The sequence below is a fragment of the Oncorhynchus nerka genome, linkage group LG2 (assembly GCF_034236695.1).
Source record: "Oncorhynchus nerka isolate Pitt River linkage group LG2, Oner_Uvic_2.0, whole genome shotgun sequence".
Taxonomy (NCBI): domain Eukaryota; kingdom Metazoa; phylum Chordata; class Actinopteri; order Salmoniformes; family Salmonidae; genus Oncorhynchus; species Oncorhynchus nerka.
The window spans coordinates 77,532,971-77,559,438 of record NC_088397.1 but is presented as its reverse complement, the minus strand read 5'-3'; the positions used below and the strand labels follow the sequence as shown (position 1 = coordinate 77,559,438).

Sequence of the window (26,468 nt, the reverse complement as noted above, 5' to 3'; positions counted from 1 at the left end):
ACAAAGTATTGAGATAAACTTTTGTTATTGACCAAATACTTATTTTCCACCATAATTTGCAAATAAATTCATTAAAAATCCTACAATGTGATTTTTTTTTCTCATTTTGTCTGTCATAGTTGAAGTGTACCTATGATGAAAATTACAGGCCTCTCTCATCTTTTTAAGTGGGAGAACTTGCACAATTGGTGGCTGACTCGATACTTTTTTGCCCCACTGTATGTCTGTGGAACTTGTTCAGTTTATGTCTCAGTTGTTGAATCTGATGTTCATACAAATATTTACACATGTTAAGTTTGCTGTTGCGCCTTGATAGGATGCAAGCGAGGGCACTCAGGATGTGTGATGGTGCATTAAAACTACACCGGTTGAAGCTTACAAGTAGATACTGGGGAAGTGCCCTATCCCTTAGAAGAGTTAAATAGGTCATGACTGGCCTCACACTCCAGTACAGTAGGTGGCGGTGTATGCACATGTCAGTTGGTTGCGATTCGACAATAACACTTAAAGAAGAACCCTGAGTGGGACCCGACGTGTTGTTGATCCTACCTGCAGTAACGCTCGCTGAGGGCTGTTGCATCTTTACCCCCGCCGTGAACGGGAAGACTACTGCTGCATCCCTACCAAGGAGTCATTCGACGCACTGTGAAGTGCCCCGAACGTCGGACACCCTGCCCTCTTTACTAGCCAGGTCAGCGTCTCCTTGGCAAGCTGATATCTTACTGCTAACTAACTAGCAAGAAAGCTAACTAGCTGTCATTTTGGTTCTGGAGGGAGAGAGAGAGAGAGAGAGAGGGAGGGAGGGGGGAGGGGGGGACAAATCAACTGATGGATTTCTAGAGCTCGGTGAAGGAAACATTGGCAGTTAGCTACGTTGTCATTTCATCGAGGGTTAGGTATCATTAGCTAACTATGTGTCGTGTTGTCATTTGCAAGTGCTGTTAGCTAGTTAGTTGTCCAGACTTTCTGTAATTTACAGTGAGACTGTTTAGACAGACAGGTTTCAGAGGCAGTGTCGCAGAACATTTGTATTGCATATGTTTGCTATCCATTCCCATTGATTTCCCCTTTGTCTTTGATATTCATTGATGTCAGTATCGAACAAAGTTACTTTGCAATACTTTTATGATGGTGCTACAAGTGGAAACGAGTTAAACCTGGAATGACCTGGGGGTCTGACTGACTGCATCATTGATACATTTGTTGCTTTGCTATAAACAACAAGGTCTGCAACATTGGCCAAACATTGGTTTGGTCGGTGGGATCACAAGAAAGGGGTCTGACCAAGTTTAGACACCACTGTTGTAGAGGAATTTCTGTGGTTACTGTGTGCAGATTGTGACTCTCCGATGATACGGAATTCTCGGTGGCTAAGATTTGTTTGGGAAGCTTCATGTTCAGTGGATTGTGAGGGCGGGGCTTGCCGTATCCCGCCCCGTTGTATCTTTAGGGGTGTGGCTGAACAGTGTTTTATAACTCAGAACTGGGTGAACATGAGTGTGGGTGTCAATAGATAGCCTAGCTTGACTCTATGGTTCATTTTTATTCTCTTTCATTATCAACTCTTTCTAGCTATCCCACCCACCACATCCTGCCTCACTTTAACTCAAGTGAGTGAGAACTTGTATGAGATTAAATTATTTCAGTAAAACAGTTAAAGAAGCAGCTGGTGAGAGACCACTACTAGAGCCAACTAAACTCCAAGTCCCATTTCAGCACCTAGTCTTCATGTGAGCCAACCTTTCATCACATGACCTGTTTTCTCCTCTTCCACCCACCAGTGTGCAGCTCCATTGTGGAGCCCCAGCAAGTGGTGGGGGAGGCTGAGGCAGCCTGAAGTAGAGGGCACTGTGCTAGCAGGGCCATGAGCACCACTGGGTACCAGCAGCAGCAGGGGGGTGTTCGGACACGCCGAGGCCCAGTCAAGGAGAGGGATCCTGGGCAGGGTGTGGGCATGGAGGCGGCCTGCTGGCTGGCCCCTGGAGCCCTGCGCAGGCTGATTGAGCTGCCCACTCCCCCGCTCGACCGCCAACAGCTGAAGAGACTGGAGGAACACAGGTACTATCATTTGTAAAACCTAAGATCAATTATATCCTTATTTAGCTTTGATGTGATGATCACACAATGTGTTTTGTGCTTAGTGTTACATCAAGCACTTTGGAATGAAAATGTGTTCAATCTGGTTAATCGTTCTGGGGTCCTGGTTCCCCCTCTACAGGTACAGCAGTGCAGGTCACTCCCTGCTGGAGCCTCTGATGCAGTGCTACTGGGAGTGGCTGGTGGGCCATGTACCCACTTGGATTGCCCCCAACCTCATCACCATCGTGGGCCTGGCCACCAATGTATTCACCACCCTGGTGCTGGTCTACTACTGCCCCACTGCCACTGAACAGGTAACAATGGCAACAATGTAGCACCTATTCAGGTAGGGTGTAAGTCAGCATTTCCCGAACTCAGTCCTCGGGACCCCAAGGGGTGTACGTTCTACTGTCCTGCCCCACTGAATAGGCTGGTTATACACTGCCTGGCTTCGTGCCATTGGACAGGTATGGTTGGAGGGCTCAAGTAAAGTGCTACCGTATTGTATTTGCCTGTCGGGCACATTGAAATAAAGTTTATCGCAGACTGTCAGATAATTGAACACTGTGTTGCTCAAATGTTTGAAAACACTTTTTAGGTGGATCTCTAAAGCTACAAACAAACATTCAATACAACATTATCAGGGGTTCATACTTCGTATAGCATTTGTATTGTTTTTTTTACTCGAGCATTCCGCCCCGTCAGTTATTTTGTCTCAAGGTTCTGTGAATGTGTTTTCTGTCAGCAATGGTTTTTATGGTACGTTTGTCTGGCTTTTTGTTTGTTTACCATCTCTGTGCTGTTGAGAGTTTGGCATAGCTCAGGCTTTCTGTTCTGGATGAACATCCCGTGCCCATAGCTCTCAGGTTACAGCTAGTCTGCACCTGATACACCGACCCCTTCCCCGGCCAACACACCACGGCACTGCAGCGATGAGTGCACACTAAGGACCGGGAATAGAGAGGAGACAGCAAAACATACAAACTGTTAAGCTTAGTCGTTTCCCTCCAGAACTGAAAACCTAGGATAACTTTGTCTTTCCACAAGGGAATTTCATTTGTGATATCAGACTTTAATGTACATAAAATTAGATTGCGTTCAAACTGAGGCATACAAAACAGCCTAATGCACTATAATGCATTTTGTTTGTCTGAGGTAAAGGAGTCAATGGAACGCGGACGTTCTATTGACCAGATTGTCGTACATAAAACAAATATGATCTAACAAAGTGGATATTCTTCCAATCCGTCATGATTTATGTATTGTAACAGGCCCACAATGTGGTTACTTAACGCCGATGTTGTTTTCACAAAAACCAATGATTGCAAAGTTAAACATACCATGCAACTCTATGCACAAGGACTAGTAAACCATTTCCACTGAACATTTTACAAAACGCATTTACTTGAAGAATAGTGCAGATGCAAAGTTTGGTAACAGAATAACGGCACATATCACATTCATTCTGTTACCGTGGAAATGCACATGAGCCAAGTGTATGAGGCTCACAAAGACTTAGTCACTGTAAACGTAAACTTATACAGTTGAAGTCGGAAGTTTACATACACCTTAGCCAAATATATTTAAACTCAGTTTTTCACAATTTCTGACATTTAATCAAAATAAAAACTCTCTGTCTTAGGTCAGTTAGGATCACCGATTTATTTTAAGAATGTGAAATGTCAGAATAATAGTAGAGTGATTTATTTCAGCTAGTATTTCTTTCATCACATTCCCGGTGGGTCAGAAGTTTACATACACTCAATTAGTATTTGGTAGCATTGCCTTTAAATTGTTTAACTTGGGTCAAACGTTTCAGGTAGCCTTCCACAAGCTTCATAAGTTGGGTGAATTTTGGTCCATTCCTCCTGATAGAGCTGGTGTAACTGAATCAGGTTTGTCGGCCTCCTTGCTCGCACGCGCTTTTTCAGTTCTGCCCAGAAATTTTCTATAGGATTGAGGTCAGGGCTTTGTGATGGCTACTCCAATAACTTGACTTTGTTGTCTTTAAGCCATTTTGCCACAACTTTGGAAGTATGCTTGGGGTCATTGTCCATTTGGAAGACCTAATTGCGACCAAGCTTTACTTGAAATGTTGCGTCAATATATCCACATAATTGTCCTGCCTCATGATGCCATCTATTTTGTGAAGTGCACCAGTCCCTCCTGCAGCAAAGCACCCCCACAACATGAAACTGCCACCCCTGTGCTTCACAGTTGGGATGGTGTTCTTCGGCTTGCAAACATAATTATGGTCATTATGGCCGAACAGTTCTATTTTTGTTTCATCAGACCAGATGACATTACTCCAAAAAGTACGATCTTCGTCCCAATGTGCAGTTGCAAACCGTAGTCTGGCTTTTTTATGGCGGTTTTGGAGCAGTGGCTTCTTCCTTGCTGAGCGGCCTTTCAGGTTATGCTGATATAGGACTCGTTTTACTGTGGATATACACTGCTCAAAAAAATAAAGGGAACACTAAAATAACACATCCTAGATCTGAATGAATGAAATATTCTTATTAAATACTTTTTTCTTTACATAGTTGAATGTGCTGACAACAAAATCACATTATCAATGGAAATCAAATTTATCAACCCATGGAGGTCTGGATTTGGAGTCTCACTCAAAATTAAAGTGGAAAACCACACTACAGGCTGATCCAACTTTGATGTAATGTCCTTAAAACAAGTCAAAATGAGGCTCAGTAGTGTGTGTGGCCTCCACGTGCCTGTATGACCTCCCTACATCTCATGGGCATGCTCCTGATGAGGTGGCGGATGGTCTCCTGAGGGATCTCCCAGACCTGGACTAAAGCATCCGCCAACTCCTGGACAGTCTGTGGTGCAATGTGGCATTGGTGGATGGAGCGAGACATGATGTCCCAGATGTGCTCAATTGGATTCAGGTCTGGGGAACGGGCGGGTCAGTCCATAGCATCAATGCCTTCCTCTTGCAGGAACTGCTGAAACACTCCAGCCACATGAGGTCTAGCATTGTCTTGCATTAGGAGGAACCCAGGGCCAACCGCACCAGCATATGGTCTCACAAGGGGTCTGAGGATCTCATCTCGGTACCTAATGGCAGTCAGGCTACCTTTGGCGAGCACATGGAGGGCTGTGCGGCCCCCCCAAAGAAATGCCACCCCACACCATGACTGACCCACTGCCAAACCGCTCATGCTGGAGGATGTTGCAGACAGCAGAACGTTCTCCACGGCGTCTCCAGACTCTGTCACGTGCTCAGTGTGAACCTGCTTTCATCTGTGAAGAGCACAGGGCGCCAGTGGCAAATTTGCCAATCTTGGTGTTCTCTGGAAAATGCCAAACGTCCTGCACGGTGTTGGGCTGTAAGCACAACCCCCACCTGTGGACGTCGGGCCCTCATACCATCCTCATGGAGTCTGTTTCTGACCATTTGAGCAGACACATGCACATTTGTGGCCTGCTGGAGGTCATTTTGTAGGGCTCTGGCAGTGCTCCTCCTGCTCCTCCTTGGACAAAGGCTGAGGTAGCGGTACTGCTGCTGGGTTGTTGTCCTCCTACGGCCTCCTCTACGTCTCCTGATGTACTGGCCTGTCTCCTGGTAGCTCCTCCATGCCCTGGACACTACGCTGACACACAGCAAACCTTCTTGCCACAGCTCGCATTGATGGTCCATCCTGGATGAGCTGCACTACCTGAGCCACTTGTGTGGGTTGTAGACTCCGACTCATGCTACCACTAGAGTGAAAGCATCGCCAGCATTCAAAAGTGGCCAAAACATCAGCCAGGAAGCATAGGAACTGAGAAGTGGTCTTTGGTTACCACCTGCAGAACCACTCCTTTATTGGGGGTGTCTTGCTAATTGCCTATAATTTCCACCTGTTGTCTATTCCATTTGCACAACAGCATGTGAAATGTATTGTCAATCAGTGTTGCTTCCTAAGTGGACAGTTTGATTTCACAGAAGTGTGATTGACTTGGAGTTACATTGTGTTGTTTAAGTGTTCCCTTTATTTTTTTGAGCAGTGTAGATACATTTGTACTTGTTTCCTCCAGCATCTTCACAAGGTCCTTTGCTGTTGTTCTGGGATTGATTTGCACTTTTCGCACCAAAGTACGTTCATCTCTAGGAGACAGAATGCGTCTCCTTTCCTGAGCGGTATGACGGCTGCGTGGTCCCATGGTGTTTATACTTGCGTACTGTTTGTACTGATGAACGTGGTACCTTCAGGCGTTTGGAAATTGTTCCCAAGGATGATCCAGACTTGTGGAGGTCTACTATTTTTTTCTTTATTTTTTCTGAGGTCTTGGCTGATTTATTTGGATTTTCCCATGATGTCAAGCAAAAAGGCACTGAGTTTGAAGGTTGGCCTTGAAATACATTCACACTTACACCTCCAATTGACCCAAATTATGTCAATTAGCCTATCAGAAGCTTCTAAAGCCATGACATAATTTTCTGGAATTTTCCAAGCTGTTTAAAGACCCAGTCAACTTAGTGTATGTAAACTTCTGACCCACTAGAATTGTGATACAGTGAAATAATCTGTCTGTAAACAATTGTTGGGAAAATTACTTGTGTCATGCACAAAGTAGATGTCCTAACCGACTTGCCAAAACTATAGTTTGTTAACAAGAAATTTATGGAGTGGTTGAAAAACAAGTTTTAATGACTCCAATCTGAGTGTATGTAAACTTCCTACTTATTTGTTATAGAAGCCAGTTTAACCATGGGAGAAAACAACATGTTTATTATCCCTACAATTCCAGCTTTCCCAGCTAGCAGCTGACTGCATATTTGACCATTTGAATTTAATCCACAAATAACCTTAAAGTAGACCAAGCATTATCCGCAAAGGCAAAACATGTTCTCATTTTAGGAGTCTTTATAATGTAAATGTTCTTTCATCCTGGCCCTGACACCCACAGGGGGTGCAGGCTACTGTTCCGACCCAGCAGTATCACACTTGATTGATGAATCAAGGGCTTGATGATTAGTTGAATCCGGTGTGTTAGTGCTGGGCTGGAACAAAAGCCTGCACACCCTGTGGGTCTCCGGGAGGCCGTTTTGAAGATCACTGCTGTGTCACCTGACTTCCACTGTGCTGCTTAACAGGTCACTGCTTCAACAGTCGGCAACTAAAAGGTGGGTTAGAGTAGTTTTAATTCAGAAAAGTTACAGGATTTGATGACGAGCGTAACTTGTTCCCCCCCACCCTGTAAATACAGCTCTGTCTCTGAAGTTATCCACCCCCTCCACTGTTTCCTTTTGTAGGACAACGGTTGAAAAATCACTCTGCATGTATATTTGCTCACAATGTGGAGCAACAAAGGAAGGCAAAACAGAGAATGTAATTCACTGGACTCGCTAGACTAGAGAATTGAGTTTATCCCAGAGAACAGGCTCGGTAGGGTACTACTTCTGGAGGGAGAATCTCAGTGACTGTGTACCTATGTCACAACACCTCTTATAATGTCCATGTTCATTGTTGTAAGAATGATTCAACACCTGACATAATAGGTGATAATTCTGTTAACAGGTTAGAGGTGTGATAGTTAAAGAGCTAAAACATTAGTGGCAGCACTGTTTCATAGCCCAGAGAAGTTGGTATTTACTTAACATGCTGTACTAGTCAGTGTCCTGTTTCTGATGACCCAGGTTAGGAGTATTTAAGACAACCTGGCCTGTGTGTGTGTCAGTGTTTTATGAGTATACAGTGCAGCTGATACCTGGTGTTTTCCGGACTGAGTTTGTCACCGTGTCCTGTTTGAACAGAAACTACACTTGCTCTAGGGCCTCTTAGTTTCACAGCCCTGTCATCTTGCCATTAAATTCATAATCATATGTTCACTGATAATACAGAGGCAGTCAGCAGATATTTCCACCCTGCTCTACTTTTCAATAACTCCATGCCAACCCCTTGGTACTGTCCTCTTTCATAACCCCTTACTTCTCTCCTGCTCCCCAAATCCCTGTTTCTGCCTGAGGACCTGAAAGAATAAAAAGCTTAATGTATGAGCTGCTCTGCAATAACAGGGTGGTTATTTGTATGAATGCCAAGTGGGAAGCCTCTAAATTGTAGGCCAGGACGTGTCGTATTCTGGTTGGTTTTGGTCTCTGTGTAAACTGCTGTCAGCTCATCATAGACCCAGTGAAAACGGGACAGGAAATGAAGGCATGACACATTGATGACGCTGTGAAACTCTCCATGCTGGTTAACTAATGAAGGACAAAGCCCTGCTGTGTTCCAAATCTATTTAGAGGGAAACAAACCACACATCAGCCTCTTTTACTCAAGTTCCAACATATCTTCTTTGTGTAGTCTACAGCTGCCAGAAGATCAAGTTTTATGTCAGATGATTCTCTGTTGATGATAATACCCACCGATTCTCTGAAAACACAATTTATACATGTTTTGAGAGATTACACTATCATCACCCTCCAAAAAAATCCATTGGGAGGAAGGCATTTTTTTTATAGTATTCATTAAGTATTCTTTGGTCTCGTCTTTTTTCGTCAGGCACCGCTGTGGGCATACCTGCTGTGTGCGGTGGGCCTGTTTGTGTACCAATCACTGGATGCCATTGATGGGAAGCAGGCCAGACGAACTAATAGCAGCTCTCCGCTGGGTGAACTGTTTGACCACGGCTGTGACTCCCTCTCCACAGGTACAGCCGCCCCTCTGTGTGTGTTCCATATAACTTTGTTTGCCTTATTAGGATTTAATTGACTCTGTTTCCATTTCCTCTCTCTCTTTCAGTGTTTGTGGTCCTGGGCACCAGTATAGCAGTGCAGCTGGGCACCAACCCTGACTGGATGTTCTTCTGCTGTTTCGCTGGCATGTTCATGTTCTACTGTGCCCACTGGCAGACATACGTCTCCGGCACCCTGCGCTTCGGCATGTGAGTGTGTATGGGGAGGAGGGAGAAGAGTGGCTTTAGAGAAGTAGAGTGATGCTGGTAGTAGGTGAGGGAGTGGATATGGGGAATTAAGGGAGAGGTAAGTGATGGGTTAGAATGAAAAGTGAAAGATAGGATCTACACTACAGTTCTAGTGTAGCGAGGAGCGTCAGGGGTTCTCAAAGGCATTCCCAGATTGTGGGTCAGAGTGGTCCCCCGTGGCCTCAGCTGGATAGTTAGGCTACTTACTAGTTGGCTACCTACTAAGCTTTTGTATAATTTCAGTAAGTAGTTTTGAAAGTAGTGCTCATGACCCAAAACGTGTCCTCAAATTGTGTACTACGTCAATTGTTGCGCAACATGAGCTCATGGGCTCTCATGAAGTGATTTTCGAATACATTTGCGTTGATGTCAGAGTGATTAGAGGGACAATAGAGTGCTGAGTACCAGGCAGTTAGCAAGTTTGGTAGGCTACTAATGACCATCAGCAGCATCAGAGCTTGGAGAAGTCTAATTACCGTGACTAAACGGTCACGTGGAATTTGACTGCCTTCAAGACTCGTGACCGGCGGTAATACGGTCACAGTAACAGCCCCATGTGTGTGTAAGCATCCGTATGATCAAGTATTTATATCCTTTATTCTCAAAGTGGAGTGCATTTTGAAAAATGTTCTCTGTGTGTAGATTTGATATTACAGAGTTACAGATCTGTCTAGCGCTGTTACAGATGCTGACAGCCACTGTAGGCCCCTTCTTGTGGAACGTGACGGTAAATCTCTGACGGACAGCATCTTGGCCTGACAGATATGCAGTGAGCCTCAGCCAATTAGATCCCTGCTTCTCCACACACTGACCTCTAGCCACAAACTAATGGGAGGGAGGAAATCTTTGCACTTGCCCAGTCTGAAAACAAACCATTTCATGAGTAGAAACGGACTAGATCCATGCTACTGAAAGAATACCAAAACATACACTAAGTGTGCAAAACATTATGAACAGCTTCCTAATATTGAGTTGCACCCCCTTCACTTTGCCCTCGGAACAGCCTCAGTTCATCAGGGCATGGACTCTGCAAGGTGTCGAATGCGTTCCACAGGGATGCTGGCCCATGTTGACTCCAATGCTTCCCAAAGTTGTATCAAGTTTGCTGGATGTCCTTTAAGTTGTGGACCATTCTTGATACACGAAGGGAAGCTATTGAGTGTGGAAAAAGCCAGCAGTGTTGCAGTTCTTGACATAAACCGGTGTGCCTGGCACCTACTACCATACCCTGTTCAAAGGCACTTCAATCTTTTGTCTTGCCCATTCACCCTCTGAATGATACACACACAATCCATGTCTCAATTGTCTCAAGGCTTTAACATCCTTCTTTAACCTGTCTCCTCCCCTTCATCTACACTGATTGGAGTGGATTTAACAAGTGACCTCAATAAGAGATCATAGCTTCCACCTGGATTCACTTGATCAGTCTATTGTATATATTTTTTTTAAACCTTTATCAGGGAATCATACGATGTCATGGAAAGAGCAGGTGTCCTTAATGTTTTGTAAACTCCGTGCATATGTTTGCCATAAGTGCATCATGATTGACATCTGACTGGAAGAGCTGTGGTTAGTGTTTGGGTGAAGACGCACTAGTGCAAGCTTGTGCCGCTGTGCATATGGACAGAGTTGATGACTGTTCTGACTAACCTCTCCTCTCTGCCTGCTCCTCTCAGCATTGACGTGACTGAGGTGCAAATCTTCATTATAATCATGTATTTGCTGGCCGCCGTGGGAGGATCCGCTTTTTGGCAGTCACTGGTAATTCTGAATGGCTCAACTTTCCACTGATTGCCTTTTGGTAACTGAAATGAATGGCATGACTAACTGAATGATGAAGCCGTAACACTGGTAATAAAATGGTCGCGCTGCTATACTAAATGCAATTTCACTCAGTAATGAAACTGTTTTTTGAATGAAATGAACCATCTTACTAACAATGTTTAGAGTTGTGAAATGTACTGAACACTGATGGTGTTGACTGGCTGTAATAAATGATATCTTGCTCCCTCACCTCCACAGATCCCAGTCATAAACATCCAGATGAAAATAGTTCCAGCCATCTGCACTTTCTTAGGGGCTATCTTTTCCTGTACTAATTACTTCCGGGTTATATTTACCGGAGGTGTGGGCAAAAATGGATCAACAATAGCAGTAAGTCTACAATTGACCCGTAACTTAGTCCCTGACCTTCATAAAGAACTGAATAGGCTTAAGCAAAATGGTAGTCCCCACCTTTCCCTTTGATGGTCTCTGTTTTCTTTTGATGTATTGCTCACATCAATCCAGTCCTTTTAACATGATTTCCCCCCAAGATGGCGTAGCAGTGCAGACGTGGTTTGTCGTCCTCTAGTTTACTTTTTGTATTTTTCATCTTTTTTTGTATATATTTTCAATCTCTTTTCCATTTTTAAATTAAATATACCTTTCGGTAACCCACCTCACCCAATGTGACACGGATCTGCAATTTTTTTTAGACCTTATAGCCAGAACCTCCATCAAAAGCTAGCCAGCTAATTAGCTATTTAGTCATTGTTGGCCACTGCTAGCGGCCTTTATCTTCTGCACAGACACCAGATGTTTTTTTATTAGCTTGGATAATACTTGCCTACTGCCAGTATCAGACTGTTTTCTCCACTACAACGCCGGATTCCTGCCGTAAACCCTGGACCATTACTCTTGATCATCACAGCTAGCTAGCTGCCACCGAGTGTCCCAGCCCCGACGCTAGCCCTGTGCCAGGCCCATCTCCCGGCCTACTCTGTGATCACTCGGCTACTCAGCCGATGCCTCCCGGACTCTACCCCAACATGGCTAGAATCCACTACTACACCGGATCCTTGCCGTAAGCTCTGGACCTTTGCATCGGATCATCACTGCTACCGAGTGGCTATAGTGGCTAACGCCCCTGCCCCGAAGCTAACACCAGTTAGCCGCGAGCCAGGCGCATCTCCCGGCTAGCAAACTAAATTACTGCAACTACAATACCTCTTTCGCCATCTGGTCGGGACCCTTTGTCGACACGGCGCCCCGCCGTACCACCACGACTGGTCCACCGACGTATCTCCATCCGCTGTGCCCTCAACCGGCCTTTGCCGGGCATCGGAGCTGACGCTTCTACTTACCCCGGCCTGCTAACTTTAAACGCTGTGTCTCCTGCGTGCCAGCGTATTAACGATTTCCCAGTGGCTTCCCTGTTTCATCTATTGCTGTTCACTGGACCCTATGGTCACTTAGCTACATAGCTGATGCCTGCTGGACTTTTCATTAATCACGGTACTCCATTTAGTTTATTTTTTGTTTATCTGTTGGCCCCAGCCTCGAACTCAGGCCCTCTGTGTAGTTAACCGACCCTCTCTGTGCCCATTCATCGCCATTTTACCTGTTGTTGTTGTCTTAGCTGATTAGCTTTTGTTGTCTTACCCGTTGTTGTCTTAGCTAGCTCTCCCAATCAACACCTGTGATTGCTTTATGCCTCGCTTTTTGTCTCTCTCAAATGTCAATATGCCTTGTACACTGTTGTTTAGGATAGTTATCATTGTTTTAGTTTAATGCGGAGGCCCTAGTCCTACTCAACATGCCTCAGATACCTCCTTTGTCCCACCTCCCACACATGTGGTGACCTCACCGAGCATAACTAGCCTGTCCAGAGATGCAACCTCTCTCATCACTCGGTGCCTGGGTTTAGCTGCATTGTATCCGCACCCCACCATACCCCATACCATATCTTAAATAAGTATGCCCCTTTGAAAAAATTTAGAACTAAGAACAGATATAGCCCTTGCCTCACTCCAGACCTGACTGCCCCCAACCAGCACAAAAACATCCTGTGGCGGACTGCACTAGCATCGAATAGTCCCCGCGATATGCAACTTTTTCAGGGAAGTCAAGTACCAATACGCAGTCATTCAGGAAAACAAAGGCTAGCTTTTTCAAACAGAAATGTGCATCCTGTAGCTAACTCCAAAACGTTTTGGGACACTGTAAAGTCCATGGAGAATAAGAGCAGCACCTCCCAGCTGACCACTGCACTGAGGTTAGGTAACACTGTCACCGCCAATAAATCCATGATAATCGAGAATTTTAATAAGCATTTCTCTAGGCTGGCCATGCTTTCCTCCTGGCTACCCCAACCCCGGCCAAAAGCTCCGCACCCCCCGCAGCTACTTGTCCAAGCCTCCCCAGCTTCTCCTTCACCCAAATCCAGATAGCAGATGTTCTGAAAGAGATGCAAAACCTGGACCCGTACAAATCAGCTGGGCTAGACAATCTGGACCCTCTCTTTCTAAAATTATCCACCACCATTGTTGCAACCCCTATTACCAGTCTGTTCAACCTCTCTTTCGTATCGTCTGAGATCCCTAAAGATTGGAAAGCTGCTGCGGTCATCCCCATCTTCAAAGGGAGTGACACTCTAGACCCAAACTGTTACAGACCTATATCCATCCTGCCCTGCATTTCTAAAGTCTTCGAAAGCCAAGTTAACAAACAGATCATTGACCATTTCGAATCCCACCGTACCTTCTCAGCTGTGCAATCTGGTTTTCGAGCTGGTCACAGGTGCACCTCAGCCACTCAAGGTACTAAACGATATCATAACTGCCATCAATAAAAGACAGTACTGTGCAGCTGTCTTCATCCACCTGGCCAAGGCTTTTGACTCTGTCAATCACCATATTCTTATCGGCAGACTCAACAGCCTTGGTTTCTCAAATGACTGTCTCGCCTGGTTCACCAACTACTTCTCAGACAGAGTTCAGTGTGTCAAATCGGAGGGCCTGTTGTCCGGACCTCTGGCAGTCTCTATGGGAGTACGACAGGGTTCAATTCTCGGGCTGACTCTTTTCTCTGTATATATCAATGATGTCGCTCTTGCTCCGGGTGATTCCCTGACCCACCTCTACGCAGACACCATTCTGTATACATCTGGCCCTTCTTTGGACACTGTGCAAACAAACCTCCAAACGAGTTTCAATGCCATACAACACTCCTTCAATGTCCTCCAACTGCTTTTAAACGCTAGTAAAACCAAATGCATGATTTTCAACCGTTCGCTGCTCGCACTCGCCCGCCCGACTAGCATCAATACTCTGGACGGTTCTGACTTAGAATATGTGGACAACTACAAATACCAAGGTGTCTGGCTAGACTGTAAACTCTTCCTTCCAGGCTCATATTAAACATCTCCAATCCAAAATTAAATCTAGAATCGACTTCCTATTTCGCAAACAAAGCCTCCTTCACTCACGCCGCCAAACATACCCTCGTCACACTGACTATCCTACCGATCGGCGATGTCATTTACAAAATAGCTTCCAATACTCTACTTAGCAAACTGGATGCAGTCTATCACAATGCCATCCGTTTTGTCACCAAAGCCCCTTATACCAGCAACCACTGCAACCTGTATGCTCTAGTCAGCTGGCCCTCGCTACTTATTTATCGCCAGACCCACTGGCTCCAGGTCATCTATAAGTCTATGTTCGGTAAAGTTCCGCCTTATCTCAGCTCACTGGTCACGACAACACCCACCCGTAGCACGCGCTCCAGCAGGTATATCTCACTGGTCATCCCCAAAGCCAACACCTCCTTTGGCCGCCTTTCCTTCCAGTTCTCTGCTGCCAATGACTGAAACGAATTGCAAAAATCACTGAAGCTGGAGACTTATATTTCCCTCACTAACTTTAAACATCAGCTAACCGATCTCTGCAGCTGTACATAGCCCATCTGTAAATAGCCCACCCAATCCCCATATTGTTTTTATTTACTTTTCTGCTCTTTTGCACACCAGTATTTCTCTGCTCATCTATCACTCCAGTGTTAATTTGCTAAATTGTAATTACTTCACTACTAGGGCCTATTTATTGCCTTACCTCCTTACTTCATTTGCACACAGTTTCTTTTTTCCTATTGTGTTATTGACTGTACGCTTGTTTATTCCATGTGTAACTCTGTGTTGTTTGTGTCGCACTGCTTTGCTTTATCTTGGCCAGGTCGCAGTTGTAAATGAGAACTTGTTCTCAACTAGCTTACCTGGTTAAATAAAGGTGTAATAAAAAATAAAAACATCTACAAAAATGCCTAGGAATTCTCCCAAATACAGTTGAAGTTGGAAGTTTACATACACTTTTGCCAAATACATTTAAACTCAGTTTTTCACCATTTCTGACATTTTAATCCTAGTAAAAATTCCCTGTTTTAGGTCAGTTAGATTCACCACTTTATTTTAAGAATGTGAAATGTCAGAATAATAGTATAGCGAATGATTTATTTCAGCTTGTATTTCTTTCATCACATTCCCAGTGGGTCAGAAGTTTACATACACTCAATTAGTATTTGGTAGCATTACCTTTAAATTGTTTAACTTAGGTAAAATATTTTGGGTAGCCTTCCACAATCTTCCCACAATAAGTTGGGTGAATTTCGCCCATTCCTCCAAACAGAGCTGGTGTAACTGAGTCAGGTTTGTCGGCCTCCTTGCTCACACACTCTTCAGTTCTGCCCACAAGTTTTCTATAGGATTGAGGTCAGGGCTTTGATGGCCACTCCAATACCTTGACTTTGTTGTCCTTAAACCATTTTGCCACAACTTTGGAAGTATACTTGGGGTCATTGTCCATTTGGAAGACCCATTTGCGATCAAGCTTTAACTTCCTGACTGATGCCTTGAGATGTTGTTTCAATATATCAACATAACTGTCCTGCCTCATGAGGCCATCTATTTTGTGAAGTGCACCAGTCCCTCAACATGATGCTGCCCACCCCGTGCTTCACGGTTGGGATGGTGTTCTTCGGCTTGCAAGTCTCCCCCTTTTTCCTCCAAATATAACAATGGTCATTATGGCCAAATAGTTCTATTTTTGTTTCATCAGACCAGAGGACATTACTCCAAAAAGTATGATCTTTGTCCCCATGTGCAGTTGCAAACCGTGGTTTGGCTTTTTTATGGCGGTTTTGGAGCAGTGGCTTCTTCCTTGCTGAGCGAGCGGCCTTTCAGGTTATGTCGATATAGAACTTGTTTTATTGTGGATATAGATACTTTTGTACCCGTTTCCTCAAGTATCTTCACAAGTTCCTTTGCTGTTGTTCTGGGATTGATTTGCACTTTTCGCACCAAAGTACGTTCATCTCTAGGAGAAAGAACGTGTCTCCTTCCTGAGCGGTATGATGGCTGTGTTGTCCCATGGTGTTTATACTTGCGTACTATTGTTTGTACAGATGAACATGGTACCTTCAGGCGTTTGGAAATTGCTCTCAAGGATGAACCAGACTTGTGGAGGTCTACTATTTTTTTTCTGAGGTCTTGGTGGATTTCTTTTGATTTTCCCATGATGTCAAGCAAATAGGCACTGAGCTTGAAGCTAGGCCTTGAAATACATCCACAGGTACACCTCCAATTGACTCAAATGATGTCAATTAGCTTTTCAGAAGCTTCTAAAGCCATGACATAATTTTCTGGAATTTTCTAAGCTTTTTAAAGGCACAGTCAACTTAGTTTATGTAAACTTCTGACCCACTGGAATTGTGATGTGAAATAATATTTTTTCAACAATTGTTGGAAAAACTACTTGTCATGCACAAAGTAGATGTCCTAACTGACTTGCCATAGTTTGTTAACAAGAAATGTATGGAGTGGTTGGAAAAAACGAGTTTTAATGACCCCAACCTAAGTGTATGTAAATCTCCGACTTCAACTGTAAATGTTTACCAACTTTGACACAATGTACTTTTTAGATGACTGTGCCTGTCTGTCAGTTTCATCCATTTGCCTGAGCTGTCTATTAGCTTCGGAGGAAATTAAGGATGTGTATTAAGACTGTTGGACCTGATCCCAGCTCAGTTCAGTTGGCCGAGCGATATGAGTGTTTGTCACTTGACAATATTTATTTTAGGCAAGGCCACCCATGTTTTCCTTCGGGGGAATTACTGTGTATTATGACTTAACACCTAGATGTGTCCACCAGCATTCCTTACTGTGTGTTTTCTTTCACCAAGCTGCACTCACATATCATCTAGGCCTATTAATAATATGTCCACTGATTTGGACTCTTCTTTCTCTCTCCTCTCCAGGGAACCAGTGTCCTATCTCCCGTGTTACATATAGGCTCAGTAATAATACTGGCCATGATGATCTATAAGAAGTCCGCTATCCAGCTCTTTGAGAAGCACCCCTGTGTTTATATCCTGGCCTTTGGTTTTGTGTCAGCCAAGATCACCAACAAATTAGTTGTAAGTGTGGTGTGCTGCTTATTGGTGGAATTAAGTTCCCGCCCACCCTGAACATTGTAATGTTGATGTAAATGTACTTGATGCAAGAACGTGTATGATGTAAATGAATATCATCCATGTAAATGTGCTTGCTGATTAAACCACGACTCTTGCCTGTGTCTTGTTTGTTTCAGGTAGCACATATGACAAAGAGTGAGATGCATCTACATGATATAGCATTCCTGGGGCCAGGCCTGCTGTTCCTGGACCAGTATTTCAACAGTTTTATTGATGAATACCTGGTGCTGTGGATTGCAGTGGTGAGTACACACACACTTCCATGGTATAGAGGTCCATAGTACCTGAGCAAGGCCAGGGTGGTCATTCCACCACAAAGTAAGAGGACATGCAATCTACAGCATGTGTTCACATGAGAACATTTTCTTTGAAATTAACCATCAGTCATTTCACATGCAACACTGATTTGCTGTACCTTTTTCAGAGGCGCATGTTTTCAGTCTAATGCCACATTTATTTGAAACTAATGTCACAACCCTTTGATACTTCGGCATCATCCATCATCTACTCACAGGGTCCATTATCTACAGTTATGTCTATCATGTTTTCTGACTTAATTTTCTCTTCCGCTTTCCGTCTGCAGATCCTGTCTTTCGTTGACTTGGTGCGTTACTGTGTCAGTGTTTGCAACCAGATCGCCTCCCATCTTCACATCTTTGTCTTCAGAATCAAGCCATTGACCCCCTCAACCCTTCAGTGAGGACACAGAACTATTACACTCTTTCTCCCCCCCCCCCACCTCTCTCCCTCTCTTCATGTTAGATTGCTAGTCGTCACTCTTTCTTTACCCTTTTTACATGTGTTGAGGTGGATCTATTACCGGTAGAGGTTCAGAGCGAATGAGGGGATAGATGAAACATGAGGTGTTATGTTATTTTCCATCACTGCTTTGTGCAATTTGTGTTGATTTCATATTGTTACAGTAGTCAGATTCCTAGACAAAAATAATGATTTGTCCCTTTTTTCTGCAGTGAATGGTCACATGTAGGAAATGTACTGAGTGGTCTCCTCTGTGCCAAAGAGGGTAAATTAGTGCAAGAATGCAATGGGTTTGAATAGGTGCTACCTTATTCATTTAATAATTATGTTATTGTACTATAAAACAAACATTTCTTGTTGATGGTGTGTGTTTGTTCTCTACAAGAAAATGTAGAGCATAGGATGTGATTTACACAGGATGTCTGTCTGCTTTCAGTTTTGTTTTGTAATATTTGCATAACCTTACTTTTCAGTTTCAGAAAAATATAACTATTAGTGTTGATAGTTGTGCTGTTCTATTATTTCAAAATGTCTCACCTGGCACATCGATCAATCTTGCATAAGTGGTATTATTAACCCTGCAATAATTATGATTGCATTTAAATTCTGATTTCTGTAAAAAAACATGACATATAAAATTACGTTATTTTAGGGTGCCCCTGATCAATGGCTTACAACAAATTATTGTAAATTATTCAAATCGTATTGCACCTTTTGAAAAGATTGGTGTCTCGAGCCTCGTTTCCCTCAAATAGCTCAAGCATTTGTCTCTAAAGCCACAAACATTACACAACACTTATAGCACCACATGCAGGATTGCTAATGGTTGTCTTGGGAATACTATTCTGTATATCCTGTCTAATATTGCTTTTAAAGAAGGAAAATAGTTTAATGTTTAACAAATCATTTAAAAAAACTTGCAGCAGTTTTCTTGCTTTAGATTTTTGTACCCGTTTGTAATTTTCTATCAGATACTGAAGCATTGCAATTTGCTCAGAATGCTCAACGAAAATGCCAAGTGTTGATGCACCCTTAATTAATGAAGAAAAGTAATGTGATTTTCTCCCCAAAAAGTAGTCATTCTTATAATTTGAAGCGAAATATGTTGTCTGCGTTATTTTTCTGCTAGCGTTTGTTCAATGGTGTGCCTGATACCACAGCTAAATGACAATTAGTAACTTTAGTCCTACAGCCTGTTTCTAAATGTTTTTTTAATTAGTCTACTTGTAAAAAAAAAAAAAAAGTATTTAGTAGGAAAGTCAGTTAAGAACAAATTCTTATTTACAATGACAGCCTAGGAACAGTGGGTTAACTGCCTTGTTCAGGGGCAGAACGACATATTTTTACCTTGTCAGCTTGGGAAACTAGCAACCTTTCGGTTACTGGCCCAACGCTCTAACTAGGCTACCTGCCGCCCCAACACAATGTGTTGAAAGGTGATTTTGACTGATAATGTAGAGCTATCCAAAGCTTGTTTATATCTACAATCTAAGGACATGTTTTCTGAGTCTACTTTTTTTTTTTTTTTAAATGAATTTCCTTTAAAATGACCTAACACAATAACAACTTTCTTTATGTAGCATGATCTGCACTGTGCCAGGTCCACATACAGCAATTAAGTGTTTTGGGAGATTTGGGGAGCTTTCGTGTGAAACAAAAAGGATTATCTGACTGTGCCCTAATCATATTTGTCTGTACCATGTTTTTGCATCTACATACCTGGCAGTCTGCTTATAATTCAGTCATCAGAATCAATAGAAACTGACTTTTATTTCTGTGTGTAATGTTGTTGGTATGTAAGTTACTGAGCTCATACAACGTGTGTGTAGTTGCTGATGTCAGATCAGTGCTCTCATTGACTAGTACATTCTCAGATAAGTAAAAGGATGCCTTAAACAGTTTGTTTAATTTTCTGTTGTATGATAGTCAAGCCTCATAACATGCCCCTAATTTGTTTCCTCTGTGTGTATGTACTGTGTTTTCACTCGTTACTGTTTTTATTTTGGCCGGACTGTCAAGCTCAGGTATATTAGTTTTCAGACAAGTATGTTCATAGGTTGTGACAGAACAACAAGATCACTCAATAATCTCTCCCTCACTAACGCAAATAAAAATGTAATATTCACACATGTAAGCTGCTACCTAGTGTCATTTGTGATAAATGTTTATATACTTACAATAACAGATGGTCTTAATTCCTGACAACATTTTAGCAACTAAAGTCACATTTAATTTCTCCATCCCTGTCTCAATCAGGGTTTAATTAAGTAGATTTAACATAGAATGAAGCAGTTGATAACAGAAATGCAATGCTACATGTACACACCATACTTCCATAAATGTAAGATTTCAAAACTCCCATCTCCCTGGAACCATTACTGGTATTTGCAGATTAAAGAATCAAGGTTGATATTGTTCCTGAGATGTTTAACACTTCTCTGGCCATTGTAAAGGTCTATCTGGAACACAGTCATAAACTAAACTTGATTCTTCTTGGCTCCCTTCAATCTAAATAATTTACATCAGCATCGTCTGCAGAGACTTGCGCACTGTAGCCATCTCTTGCTGTTGCTGTTAATAAAAATAAAAAAGTATTGTTTGTTGAAATCTGACAAATGATTTATGATGAATAGTGTCATTTTATAAATACTATGCTCATGGTCCACGCTCATGCTCATAATACACTCATTTTCAAAACTGCACATCAATTTGTATCATTATCAATGTTTCAGCTAAGCTAAGGGTGACACATAAGGCATGTAAACAATGTGTTTAGTAAGTTGATCTGTTATGTTACTTACTGTGTCCATGAGGATCTTTTTCTGAAACAGTGCCATTTCCTGGCGCAGCTCGCCCTGTACTGCACCCTGCTGGCTGATATGGGTCTTCTCCATTGTATCAAGGCTCTACCAGCACGGCGAAACAAGGTGGTGTGAGAACCAGCTGGGACATATATTTAAAATCACAAAGTCTACTATGTGAGAATATACCTGGATGTACTGCTCTAGCAGCTGCTTGAGAGTCTTCAGTCTCTGGCTTTGGGAGGCCCTCATGTGCTGAAACATTTTCTGCTGGTGCTGGAACATGCTCTATGGCCAGGAACACACACACCTACGCTTAGATGCCTTAGTTACGCCAGTGTAACTCTGTATTAGGTATAGAATAGAAATAGGTTGAAGATTTTTCAGAGGCCTGACAGAGCAATACCAGTAGTTTCTCCTCGTTATCCTTGGACTTTTGCACATCTGTGTCCCACTGGTTGAAGACTGCATTGAACTGGGTGCAGTAGTCTTCTGTCACTTTACTCCTGCAGAATTGATATCATATAAATCAGGTTACACACACACACACACACTTGCACCCTTCTTTCACTCTAGTCTAATCACCTGTCTCTTTGTTGGACCCTCCATAACTGCTCAATCTTCTGATGGCTGGTCTTCACAGAGGACTTGGTGAACGTTTCCAAGCGTTTGCGTTTTGCCAGGAAAGCTTTGTTGATGTCCGCTAGCAGTAAGAAGAAAAAGAGGCTCATAGATGCAAAGCAAAATTCAGTGATGAGAAACAATCCCTATACCAATCAGTGTGCAAGGCCAGAGTATGGAATATAAGGACAGAGAGATTAGAGAAGATTCTAGTAGAGAAGAGTCATGAAAATCAGATTATCCTTTGGAAAACCCAATACCTCCAAATCTGTCCAACATGGTCATCATATCCCCTCTGTGGATGAAGACATAATATATTAATTGAATGACAATGTGAACCATAACTCACACAGGATAATACTGTATGTTCTACACCTCAGTCAAATTAATGTCATTTTGTCATTGGTGGAAAAAGTACCCAACTGTCACACTTGAGTTAAAGTAAGTATACATTACCTTCATAGAAAAGGACTCAGGTAAAAGTGAAAGTCACCCAGTAAGATACTACTTAAGTAAAGGTATTTGGTTTTCACTATACTTAAGTATCAAAAGTAAATGTAGTTGCAAAAATATACTTAAGTATCAAAAGTAAAAGTATAAATCATTTAAAAAATCCTTATTAAGGGATGGATCAACATTTACTGGGAGGGAGGGGCAATCCAAAATAGGAGAGGGTTGTCAAACTTTTTTGGTAATTTGAGGAGAGTTGTTTTTTTTCTTCCTATAAACAATGACTTGACGTAATTTTGATATTACCGTAATAAAGTTTAGAAACGTTTGTGGAGGTTTGGTATGGTGTGTCTATTATTAAGCTTTAGCTACTGCAGGCCTATGATATGAAGGCAGTGCACCCCGGCGCTCCAACTGACTCTGACATTTGAACTTGAGGTGAGGAAGAATGTTTCAGGCCTACCAGTTACTCCTATCATCTAACAATATAATTATCTTTATACAAAATATTCTGATCGAACATTAACAAATTACCCTCCTTCTGTACGTCTATATCTGTATAGCAGACGAAGTAGCCATCTGACATAAAGAAATGTATGTCGGTCTCTTCATTGCCACCGGCATATCTATCTCTCTGGGGTTAGGTCTAAGCGTCACTTCCTTTATATTATATATATATATATATATATATAAAGTATTCAGACCCCTAGACTTTTTCCACATTTTGTTACGATGCAGCTTTATTCTAAAATGTATTAAATATGTATTTTCCCTCATCAATCTACACACAATAACCCATAATGACAAAGTTAAAAACAGGTTTTTAGAAATTTTGGCAAATGTATTACCAATAAAAACAGAGCTCAGGTGCACCCTGTTTCCATTGAACATCCTTGAGATGTTTCCACAACTTAATTGGAGTCCACCTGTGCTAAATTCAATTGATTGGACATGATTTAGAAAGGAACACACCTGTCTATATAAGGTTCCACAGTTGACAGTGCATGTCAAAGCAAAAACCTAGCCATGAGGTCAAAGGAATTGTCCGTACAGCTCCGAGACAGGATTGTGTCGAGGCACAGATCTGAGGAAGTGTACCAAAACATTTCTGAACCATTGAAGGTCCCCAAGAACACAGTGGCCTCCATCATTCTTAAATGGAAGAAGTTTGGACCCACCAAGACTCTTCTCAGAGCTGGCCGCCCGGCCAAACTGAGCAATCGGGGGAGAAGGGCCATGGTCTGCGAGGTCACCACGGTTCTGATGGTCACTCTGACAGAGATCCAGAGTTCCTCTATGGAGTTTGGAGAACCTTCCAGAAGGATAACCATCTCTGCAGCACTCCACCAATCAGGCCTTTATGGTAGAGTGGCCAGACGGAAGCAACTCCTCAGTAAAAGGCACATGTAAAAGACAGCATGCTTGGAGTTTGCCAAAAGGCACCTAAAGGACTCTCAGACCATGAGAAACAAGAATGTCTGGTCTGAATAAACCAAGATTGAACTCTTTGGCCTAAATGACAAGTGACACATCTGGAGGAGCTCTGGCACCATCTCTACGGTGAAACATGGTGGTGGCAGCATCATGCTGTGAGGATGTTTTTCAGCGGCAGGTACTGGGAGACTAGTCAGGATCAAGGGAAAGATGAATGGAGCAAAGTAAGGAGAGAGCCTTGATGAAAACCTGCTCCAGAGCACTCAGGACCTCAGACTGGGGCGAATTACCCTAAGCACACAGCCAAGACAATGCAGGAGTGGCTTCGGGACAAGTCTCTGAATGTCTTTGAGTGGCCCAGTTAGATCCCGATCAAACATCTCTGGAGAGATCTGTAATGTCTGTATCTGTGTAATTGTAAATGTTTTTACGTAAAAAACAGGGACCACAATCTGACTTTATTGTGCAATATCGGTCACTTACATTTTTTGGGAGGTATATATATGCATTTTTTTAAACTGACAAATACAATCAATCAATCCAAACTGTGTGGCAGCCATAGTCTATTTATTGTGGTGTTGAAAACGCAAACCATGAAATTGAAGTGCCAGAAGTTGGTATGCTTGTTTATTGGTTGTGTGGTGCATTGGCACAGAAACCTGTTGGTGGCAAATTGGTTGCATATATTTTATATAATTATGAATGTCATCAGAATGTTGAACATCAGAGTTCCCCGTAAATCAAAGCACATTCTATTGGTCACATACACGTGTTTAGCAGATATTATTGCGGGTGTAGCGAAATACTTGTAATTCCCAAGAGCTAGAAGCAAGGCAGCCCTCTCTGTCGGCACCATTTTTAACGTAGGTGCACACAGGGTAAGCTCTAGCTGATCATTGTCTGCAGCCAGTTCTGATTGTAGTGTAATGTAATGAAACAAGCAGAGAGAGTGAGCTAGTCTGAGGTGGTTGGTGAACCCTCAACCTTCTGGCCCGAAGCCCCAACATCAACTGTGCCACAAAAATCTGCTGAAGTGGCAAAGTCAATGTTCACATTTATAACCACAGCATCGCTACAGTCATTGTTTGTTTGTGCTCGTAAACATTATTTTGAGTTAATTCTGAGGGGGAAGGTTGTTCAATTTATATTACAGTACAAGGGGAGGGTCATGTGAATATAGTTTGAACATTAGGGAGGGGGCGCATTTTTTTTAATGACACCTTGAGTTGAACCAGCCCCTTCCCCCGAGTCAATTTCGGTCTGTCCCTAAGCAAACAACATGGCACAATTTTCGTTTTTTAAATGTATTTATTGACAGCCAGGTGCACACTCCAACACTCAGACATAATTTGCAAAGGATTTGTGTTTAGTGAGTCCACCTGATCAGAGGAAGTAGGGATGACCAGGGATGCAAAATAAAATAATGTACTTTTTACTTCATCCATTTTCCCTGACACCCAAAAGTACTCGTTACATTTTGGATGCTTAGCAGGACAGGAAAATGGTCCAATTTACACACTTATCAAGAATAAGTGTGTAAATTGGACCATTTTCCTGTCCTGCTAAGCATCCAAAATGTAACGAGTACTTTTGGGTGTCAGGGAAAATGGATGAAGTAAAAAGTACATTATTTTATTTTGGAATGTAATGAAGTAAAAGTTGTCAAAAATATAAATAGTAAAGTAAAGTACAGATACCCAAAAAAAACTACTTAAGTAGTACTTTGAAGTATTTAAGTACTTTACACCACTGCACTTTGTGACAAATGCTTGGCCTACCCTTTGGTGATGTCAATGTCAATGTCATCATCTGCCTCTGAGAGACGTTTCCTTCCTCTCAATGTCTCAGCCTCAACTACTGTAAAAAAAAAAAAAAAAAAGTAGACTATTAGATAGTATGTCATGAAGAAAAAAAACACATGATTTATAAGCTACCAACTTTCAGGAATAATGTTAACTACCTTGAAGGTTTTCTTTGTTGAAACTCCCATTGAAGTCCTCCATATGGGGTTTGCCTGAGGTGGTTTTAGTGCCTTTTGCTTTGCCTTTCAGAGCACATCCCTTGTGAGTTGCCATCTTTTGTTGGTTGACAATAAAGAAGATAAATGTGCTACAGAACTGGTTCAACTGACAGCTTTAGCCTATCGCTAACGTTATGCTAACCTCGAACCTAGCTAGCTACGTTAACTAGCTTGTGTGAAAGCAACCTGACCTATTTTGGCTGAAACAAAACAGGCTATCAAAGTAAAAATCCTTATTTTGCTAAAGACTTTTGTTTTAAACTTGTTGAAATATATGGTCATATAAAAGCGAGCTACCTTCACTGCCCAACCATTTCTTTGGTTAAAAGTAATTTACTAGGTTCGAAAGCTTGCGCTGAAGTGAACATAAAAATCTGCTCGTGAGAAACGTTGACGCGCTAACTGAGCGCGGGAACAAATTACGTCACTGTTGGTGGATAGGGTATAGGATACAATGTTTTTCTTGGTAGAAACATTGTTACAATTTGAGACTGCTCTCTAGTGTAAAGTGTTGATATCTGGTTTTAATGTCGGTCGCAATTGTAAATGAGAACTTGTTCTCAACTTGCCTACCTGGTTAAATAAAGGTGAAATAAAAAATAAATAAAATAAAAATGTCTATGGATGATATTTATACCGTTTGTGACTTTTAGTTGATTCAATGGCCCATACTAAATTGTTCAGTAAATTGCACAGGGTAGTGCTATTACCGGTATGAATATAGGGATTTGTATTACGTGCTTGACTTGACAGAAGCCCACGAGCTGAGAACAGGTGTTGTGACAAAAAGCTCCCCCCTGCCAGAATCCCCCCCTTCGTGTGAACGCGCACGCACTCAATTCTTCATTACTGTGACTTGCTTGCTAGTTGATATTTCTGATCATGCTAGGCTGCGTTTCATTTTATTTTTACGTTTGGTTGATCGCGGGGAGGCACTAGTAATGTCTGTACTTGTGTCAAGTGTATTAGTCTATAAATAAATCTGCCAAAATTCGTCACCTCTCCCATGTCTTATTCGACTAGTAGTTGTTCTGAAATGTGTATTGCTTGACTACATTTTATTCCCTCCTCTATGTTTAATACCTCACACATAT

General features: G+C 42.4%; 2 protein-coding genes across 5 annotated transcripts; one reads left to right on the top strand and one right to left on the bottom strand.

The window, feature by feature from the left end:
- The first annotated feature begins 485 nt into the window (after positions 1-485).
- Positions 486-20,182, top strand: LOC115142723 (choline/ethanolaminephosphotransferase 1-like). Of its 3 annotated transcripts, none has more exons than XM_029682408.2 (10): positions 486-691; positions 1,782-2,058; positions 2,219-2,393; positions 8,583-8,730; positions 8,823-8,964; positions 9,646-9,730; positions 11,026-11,157; positions 17,074-17,232; positions 17,406-17,531; positions 17,873-20,182. In XM_029682408.2, the coding sequence occupies exons 2-10, from the start codon at positions 1,865-1,867 to the stop codon at positions 17,987-17,989; spliced, it is 1,278 nt and encodes a 425-aa protein (XP_029538268.1). In that variant the 5' UTR covers positions 486-691; positions 1,782-1,864; the 3' UTR covers positions 17,990-20,182. The 3 variants fall into 3 exon arrangements, with proteins under 3 accessions (XP_029538268.1, XP_029538253.1, XP_029538260.1); XM_029682393.2 differs by lacking the exon at positions 9,646-9,730 and adding an exon at positions 10,680-10,764 and having other exon boundaries at positions 487-691; XM_029682400.2 differs by lacking the exons at positions 486-691; positions 9,646-9,730 and adding exons at positions 814-1,610; positions 10,680-10,764.
- Positions 20,183-20,255: 73 nt separating this feature from the next.
- LOC115142711 (synaptonemal complex protein 3-like) lies at positions 20,256-25,769 on the bottom strand. 2 transcript variants are annotated; one of them, XM_029682375.2, is made up of 8 exons: positions 25,315-25,769; positions 25,133-25,211; positions 21,731-21,765; positions 21,435-21,552; positions 21,256-21,355; positions 21,039-21,137; positions 20,850-20,954; positions 20,256-20,619 (listed from the first exon to the last, which is right to left on the bottom strand). In XM_029682375.2, the coding sequence occupies exons 1-8, from the start codon at positions 25,427-25,429 to the stop codon at positions 20,566-20,568; spliced, it is 705 nt and encodes a 234-aa protein (XP_029538235.1). In that variant the 5' UTR covers positions 25,430-25,769; the 3' UTR covers positions 20,256-20,565. The 2 variants fall into 2 exon arrangements, with proteins under 2 accessions (XP_029538235.1, XP_029538245.1); XM_029682385.2 differs by having other exon boundaries at positions 25,133-25,208.
- Between the last annotated feature and the right edge of the window lie 699 nt (positions 25,770-26,468).